At 43.5% G+C, this 7,709-nt stretch overlaps 2 protein-coding genes across 2 annotated transcripts; both read right to left on the reverse strand.

Annotated features, from left to right (window-relative positions):
* Window positions 1-116: 116 nt before the first annotated feature.
* On the reverse strand, window positions 117-4,072 carry adprm (ADP-ribose/CDP-alcohol diphosphatase, manganese-dependent). The gene is made up of 3 exons (XM_083786810.1): window positions 3,282-4,072; window positions 2,729-2,851; window positions 117-1,552 (listed from the first exon to the last, which is right to left on the reverse strand). Exons 1-3 carry the CDS (start codon window positions 3,877-3,879, stop codon window positions 1,248-1,250), a joined length of 1,026 nt encoding a protein of 341 aa, XP_083642936.1. The 5' UTR covers window positions 3,880-4,072; the 3' UTR covers window positions 117-1,247.
* Window positions 4,073-5,571: 1,499 nt separating this feature from the next.
* Window positions 5,572-7,464, reverse strand: LOC310874646 (glucosidase 2 subunit beta-like; the record flags this gene model as incomplete). Its single annotated transcript, XM_083787507.1, has 1 exon — window positions 5,572-7,464. The coding sequence occupies one exon, from the start codon at window positions 7,462-7,464 to the stop codon at window positions 5,572-5,574; it is 1,893 nt and encodes a 630-aa protein (XP_083643633.1).
* Between the last annotated feature and the right edge of the window lie 245 nt (window positions 7,465-7,709).

Consider the following 7,709-nt stretch of genomic DNA (forward strand, 5'->3'; position numbering starts at 1 on the left):
AATTTATTTGCTGCATAGATTCTGCTGAAGGTATTTATGTAAAATATAATTGCTGTCATAATAACCAGCTATCGAAATCAAACGAAAGAAATCAGCATGTAACAAGAAAATAAAACATTTCTTTCCATTTATTGTAGCCTTTGGCCAACATTCATACAGTTTATACATTCTTAATGTTTAAAGTGAATGTACATATCACCACAACAGTCACCTTAAAATAAAATCTTTAGGATTTAATATTAATCATAAAATATGAATTGGTTTTTAATTTCCCCAAAATAAAATAAATAAGTAAAGAGAGATTTGAGGTAGCAACTAACTATCTGCAGAGATGAGGTAAGTGTGTGTTTGGGTTGAAGAGTTTAGACGATAACAAATATGTCAGTCTAGCTATGCTGTTGTTCTCAGCACACAACGAATCTTAACCACTACATACGTACTAGTTGACCCAATCTACAACCTCACGTGTCGCAACACAAGGCACATGTAAGCTTGAAGATCTGCTATTTATTTTCCAAATGTTTGCCCCCAAAATAGGGTTTGTCAAGTCAGAGAATTAGCAATTGTAGTTATTTATAACCACAAAAAAGGTTGGGGTTTTGGCTTCCAAACGGGTGTAAAAGGAAGAAGTAAAGCAGGAAGCTCCTTGAATGCAACAAACTATTAGGAATACCAACAAAGTCGCCCTTTTACCAACTCGCTCTGGGCGTGCAACCGGCGGAACTGCTCAACCTGGTATGCCTAAAGTAACCTATAAGTAAAATATGTTTAAAGTAAACGGTTATACCTAACCTTAATCCTAACCGTAACCTCAGTAAAACGGTGGCAAAACCTAACCCTATTCCTAAACTTAACCACAGTAAAACTATGCCTAACCCTAAACTTATTTCTAACCTTATTCTCAGTAAAACAAAATAAATACAAGAACTGTCGCACCGAGCGGTCGGCGTGAGGTCAGCGGAAATAAAACGAGGGCGAGATGGATGGATTATGGGTGACGGTACCTGTTACCTATATAAGAACTATTTAAGTATGGCAGAGTTCAAACACTTTAAAAGCAACATACAGGCAATGCATTTTACCTAGAGCTGTTCCTCAGGCAGCATGCTGATGTACTCTGCACTACTTTAATAGCACTAATAAGTAGTTTAATGGATTCAAAGAGCTTCTTACTTTGTTATAATTGTCGTGTCTTTTGCTGTTAATTTGTAGCATGAGTCAAAGAGAAATTCTACATGAGCTTTCTGTCACTTTGGCATCATGGGGAAAAGCAGCTCTCTATCGGCGATTCTTCCGTTCCCTTTTAGAACCATCCTGTCGTCATAAACGGAGACTGTGCCGAAGGCATCACTGTCAGGCGGGGTCTCGATCACCCCCTCTAAAGTGAGGTAGTGCACTCCTGAATCTTTGTCCCTGTGGTATCCGCCATCGTGGTCATGGCCAGCCATGAAACACACCACACTGCCGTGGGAATGGAGAATCTCCAGTAGTTCATCGTAGTTCCAGGCTAGACAGATGGGATCCGTGGAGCTGGGGTGTACAGGGAGATGACCTGTCAAAGATAAACCATTTGCAATGTCACCATAAAGCCTACAGTGGGGCCAATACACCCTTGACATTTCAACATGCCATGCCATGGGATTGCAGAACTTGAGAGGTTGGGGTAAAACTTAGGCTATGACTTATCAAATTATTATTGATATAAACAGCTATAGTGTAGATTCTGTCTTAACAAACATTAAATGCCTTTGACAATGAATGGAGAATTTACGTCATATGTGTCTGAGCAAATCGGCTGTCGGGATGTCGGTGGAAATGGAAACCCTTGGACAAAAAGGGATTATTGCACCTCCACGGATAGCATGGGTTAGCATCTGTCTCTACAAGCTCAGGTTTCACGAAACTCCAGTGTGTGGCCGACGAGTCCAAAGCTATAGTTGTTTTGCGGAATGCTCATTTTACATCACTGAACATGCTGCGTATACGCAATTTCAAAACGGGTGTTACACAAGACATTGTTCGATGTAAAACGTGCAATCCCCTAAAGTAACTTGGCTTGCATGCCTGGTGATTATGAGCACCTGCAGGTAATGCAGGTGTAATGCACAGAAGAACACTAGAAGAATTCATCACTTCACTGAGTTTATTGACAGATGCTTATATAACAACATAACCCTCTCCCTGTGTGAAACCAGAGCTTGCAGAGACAACTTAGAGAGTAACTCTTGTTGTCTGTAGAGGTACAATATTGCTGAGTTTATCATCATTAAATACAATCAGTCTTTTCTTTCTCACAAAGAGGGCTGTCAAAGGAAGAAATTGTGTTCGCGTTCAGCTCAAAAATGAAACAATAAACATACTGTTTGTAACACACTTACAGTATGATATTGTCTCAGTTTTCCTACTTTTGTGTGGACTGTGCTCATTGTGAAGTTTACGTTGTTGTTAATTGATAGTTGCTTTTTATAGATGCTTTTTGTTCCGTGTCTTATAATGCCAATGCCGTAAGGCAGTGATTTTCAAATGGAGTATGGGGTAACACGTACATGGAGGAATGAAAAAGAAGTGTGTGTGTGTGTGTGTGTGTGTGTGTGTGTGTGTGTGTGTGTGTGTGTGTGTGTGTGTGTGTGTGTGTGTGTGTGTGTGTGTGTGTGTGTGTGTGTGTGTGTGTGTGTGTGCGCGTGTGTGTGTTGAATTAATTCATATATAAAGTCTAAAGTGCACTTACTGACAACAGTCACCTTTTCACTTCTCTCATCAGCCAAGGTCAGAACTGTGTCCAGCCAATCCAGTTGCTCTTTACTGAATCCACCGTTGAACTTCACAAACCTTCTCTCCAGACCCTCAGATTCTTGGTCAAAAAAGAAGAAAGCAAAACATGCAATCTTTCTCTGAATCAGGGTAAGGGTCTTTGGGACCAGTGGCAATATTGGCACACAGGAGGGTGATCACTGGCATAAGTGTGAGATAGAGGATTTTTGGTTTAAAATTGTAGTCAATAAAGTCCCTCACATGTGTATGTAAATTACATCCTGCACATAATTCTACATTCATTAAAACTCTGAACTCTGGGGAGGGAGACTGGGAGATAGTTGGGTTATTGCTAGTATAAGTCTAAAGTTCATTAGCAATGTGAAAGAATATTTTTAAAGAAGGGGAAAGATGAATAATTTCCTTCGGTAAAGTATGTTATTTGTATAGGCCAGTCTATCTATCTATCTATCTGATGGTGATCCTTACTATACACAATGCATTATTAACTAATTCATAAGCGTGCATACCTGGAGGATGGTTAAGGTCTTCATTGTCATTGTGTTGCTTTAAAAGTCTCAGTGCATTACTGTATTGCACACTTGACTCCTCTCTCCCAAGAAGGCTCACATCATAGGCGTCCAGCACAACGAACCTGAACTTGGGGACTGGGCTGAAGTGGTAGGCGTAGATGCCGTCCGCCTGGAGGCCACCCTGGCGGTCACTGACACACTCACAGTGGGCCGTGCTGCTGTTGAGCCGCGAGCGGAACAACGTGTTCCTGCTGAAGTTGTAGAACTCGTGGTTCCCCCAGACATGGTGCACCTGGACGGGACTGGAGGAGAACTCTCTCATCACGGTGTCCAGGGCTTCGTCGGACGCCTCGTGCCTCTTGTTGAAGCCGTCTATTATGTCCCCCAGCTGGAGGGTGAATCTCGGCGTGACAGCTGACGTCGACCACGTGTGCTGGGCGTTTCGCAGGAGCTGCAAGCTGTTCCTGTAATAGCGTTTTCTCGTGTGCTTATAGTTGAACCCGTCATCGATGTCCGCGTACTGGATGTCTGCTATGACTCCGAATGTAAACAGTGGCGTTTTTTGAGCCGGCGGCGCCGGGCAGCTGTCATCCATTCTTGTTACGTTATAAATGCCACTGTGTTTCCTGATTGAGTATCCTGCACAATAAGACTTAACCAAGTAGCTTCTCAGAGTCCTGTTAACATGTTGGAATGCAGCCAGTACGCCTGTTGTGAGAACAAAATCGTTTGTACTTGTAGCACTACTACTGACCAGATACAGCTGGACAGGTGACAACAATCGAAACTAGTAACTACAGTCAAATATAGTATTCATCCCATAGCAGGGAGGGACGGTTCAGTCTGGCTGTGATTGGCTAAAACACATGGGCAAAAAAACAACAACAACAATAAAACGACTCATATCGTGTGCGTTATGTCATTGCCGGAGGTCTATGGTTGCGTAGCCGTTACCCCACAACCAATCAAAGCGGGATCGTCCCTTCGGGCTATGGACTCTAGTGTAGACTGTTGCATACTGTAAATGGCATTCACGAACATCCTTGTAGCGTTGTTCCTGCGCATAGGTGAAATTTCTTCTTTCTTTCTTTTTGTACATAAGAGACTGTTTACACTCGGAGTGTTTACAACTTGTCTTAACAAGCTTAACAAACTGTAAAAAATATGTATTGTTCACAGTTTTAATTAACTATAATTGTATTGTTTTTATTATGTTTTTATTATATCTATTAATTCAAACCATGCATTCATGCCAGTCATATCCTCCTTACAGGCGGATTATGCAACAATGGGCCCCTGCTGGCTGCACAGACTTCTAAAAGACCTCCCCCCATGACCTCGGCAGGTAGTACTACTTGCAGTCAACACCACAAAAATATTTCTCTATATATATACATAAAGTATTCTCAATTGTATCTACACTACAGCACACATTCCATTGCTGCCCTTGCCCTTGTCTTATAAAAGGTATAATGGTTTCTTTCATCCACAAAGTGTATGTTTAGGCTATCCATCAGTTCACAGTAGACGTTTGAGGTTCTGTTATTGACATTAATTTCATGACTACGCCCTTTAATAAGAAATGCAAAGTTAACAGTGACAATTCATGCAAATGCTCTGGCTAAAGGCCTCCTGAGCTATGCCACTTGCCTGGGCCCGTGCAGTAACCCAACCATGCTTGAAACACATTTTCTCCAGGAATGAATAAAGGCTTCACACTTCACAGGGTGTAGGCTATTGATTGATAGGGGAGGGGAGTCATGTAGTAGGTGATGAAGTATCCCCCAAAATTGAGGGAGTTTTTTTTGTAATATAGACTTACTTTTTGTAAATTTGTTTTAAGGTGCTGCAAGTGATATTTACTAGTTACAATATTATAAAGTGTTTACTTAGTTTGTTCAGTAACAGCTGTTAGAACAGCAGTTCTAACAAAAAATATGTTCAGAACTCCTTTAGCAGCTTCTGGAATCGAACCCGGACACGCTGTCAGAAAAAGCCTATGTAGTATGCACCTTAACCTGTTTCAACAAATGCCAGTGTTTGTAAAATCACATTTTGTTTGGCAATTACAACGCGCAAGTTCGTAGATCGGCTGTTTTCACCAAACATTCACCTGTTTTTGCCAAATAAAAAAGATTCGCTTATTTCCCTGGATGTTCACCCAGTTTAGGAACGCTAGGATTCATGCGGCTAAGCAAATGCTGCGTTCATACGGGCAGATGTGCAAAAGATGCAAAGCTACAGTGTGTTTGTAGCTGTTGCAGCTTTTGCAGCAAAAGAGTTAAACTTAGAGCTCATCGTGTATATTGGGCATGAAATCCATGCTTTGTTTATGGCAAGCAGCAGGGGTGATGAACTCCATGAGGTATTCACAGTGACTGGGCTCCGAGGTGGACTTAAGTACTGTATCCATTCCACAGGTTAACGTTACGGTGGTCGATCTGTTGGGACCTTCGATGCACCCTGTTCCATGATCATACTTCATCACAGAGTAGATGTCACCATCAGCTCCCGCCCAAGATCCCCAGGATCCAAGGTTGGTGGGTCCTCCGTATTTGGGTTTCTGGGACACGTGGTTGAATGGACATAACTTGTAGATGTACTCGCTGGACGAGAACTCATAACACTGGCTATATAGGTACGAAAACTCGGCACTGGGCCCAAAGTCAAGGGAAAGCTCCTTCTCAAGTCTCCCGACCTGATCACCCAGTTCTCTGAGAGCTCTCTCTGCCTCCCCAAATTCATCCCTCGATTTCTGAGCGGCATCAATGAGCTTCTGTGTATCTTCGTTATAGGGTGGCATTGCCCCATCATCCTCCTTCTCACGAGTGTGCTTAGGAGGAGGAATCTCACGAGTGTGCTTAGGAGGAGGAATCTTCTCATTCTCGTCATGCTCCTTAGTCTCGACCTGCCCATCCAATGGGACGTCATCCTCGGAGTGCTTCTTCGGAGGAGGAATCTTCTCATTCTCGTCATGCTCCTTAGTCTCGACCTGCCCATCCAATGGGACGTCATCCTCGGAGTGCTTCTTCGGAGGAGGAATCTCCTCATCATCCTCATCCTCATCATCCTCGTCATATTCCCTAGTGTCGTCCTGCTCATCCAATGGGGTGTCAGCCTCAGGTTCCCATGGTTCTTCATCATCATCATCATCATCATCATCATTGTCGTTCTTCTCGTCCAATGGGATGTGATCCTCAGGGTAGGGTTTAGAGTCGTCATTGGATACTGGCTCCTTGGCCTCCTCCTGGAGAACCTCTGCTGGCACTGTGCTGTCTGCTTGGGCCTCTACTGGCGCCACATGTGGAGCGGCATCAAGGGGAAGATACTGGAGAACCAGTGTGTTTTCTTTGAAGCTGCTCCACACCGTCTGAAATCCCGTTATGTCCACCTTGTCGAATCCCCCCAGTAATCCCCGAGCCTCTTTCAAGGAACCGTCCAAATTTGGGTCAAGCTCTATGTGAGACAGAAGCTCTGCCACTGAGACAAAGTCATCTGCATTATCGTCCAGTTCCAGAAAAGCCTTGGCCATCCTAGCCTTGTCCTTCTCCATCTGAATGAGCACTTTTTGATCTCCCCAAGCCTTCAGATGCTGATTTTTAGGTTCTTTTTCTGCTTTCTCTGCAGTCTCCTTCGCAACTGACAGAGCCTCCACCGTTTCTTCCACATTTTTTCTACTAGCCTGAAGCACTTTTAGTTTGCTCTGTTTTTCTTCCTGGTCCTTCTTGGCTTTAAGTATAAGTTGCTGCTTAAGAAGAAAGCCTTGTTTAGCTATGTGTGCTTTCTTCTGCAGGACCTGGAGCTCTTTTCGCCCTAGATCCTTGCAGGTGTTCTGGCAAGAAGCTTTGCTGTTATATTCATCCGATGTGTCACAGCAGTCACAGATTCCATCATTGACACGGGAGGAAGGAATGACAGCAGGTCGGAAACCTACATTTGCGCAGTGGAATCTGCCATTGGGACAAGCAGCTGTGCCTGGCTCATCAGATCCGTCCTTGCAGTCACAGTAATCGTCATTGACTCTATCAAAGGAAATGGTACGAGACCCGTCCAAGCAAGTAAAAGGTTTATTCTCCTCGTAGAACTGTACCTTTGATAAAGGAACACCTCTGGGGCGCTGAACCTCTAATGATGAGACGGCCCCCACAATGAGCAGGAACAGTAAGTACCTACTAGACATGATGAAGAGCGTTAGCCGGCTCTGGCTAGTATTCTCAGAACACCCCTTGTTTTGCCAGTTAGAGAAAGCCTCTCAACACCTGTTGAACTGTGAACTTGTTAATATGGCATAGCTCCTTGGATGATACGAGTGTCCTTGAAGAGGGTCTGTGTGAGTGGCTAATCTTGCAAGTGGATTGTCTACTGATAAGTGGCAAAATGTCTTGTGCACACCGCCATCAGTTCAAAGACGTATCTCAAATATAT

This window comes from Protomyctophum parallelum (genome assembly GCF_964188405.1).
Source record: "Protomyctophum parallelum genome assembly, chromosome: 17".
Classification (NCBI taxonomy): domain Eukaryota; kingdom Metazoa; phylum Chordata; class Actinopteri; order Myctophiformes; family Myctophidae; genus Protomyctophum; species Protomyctophum parallelum.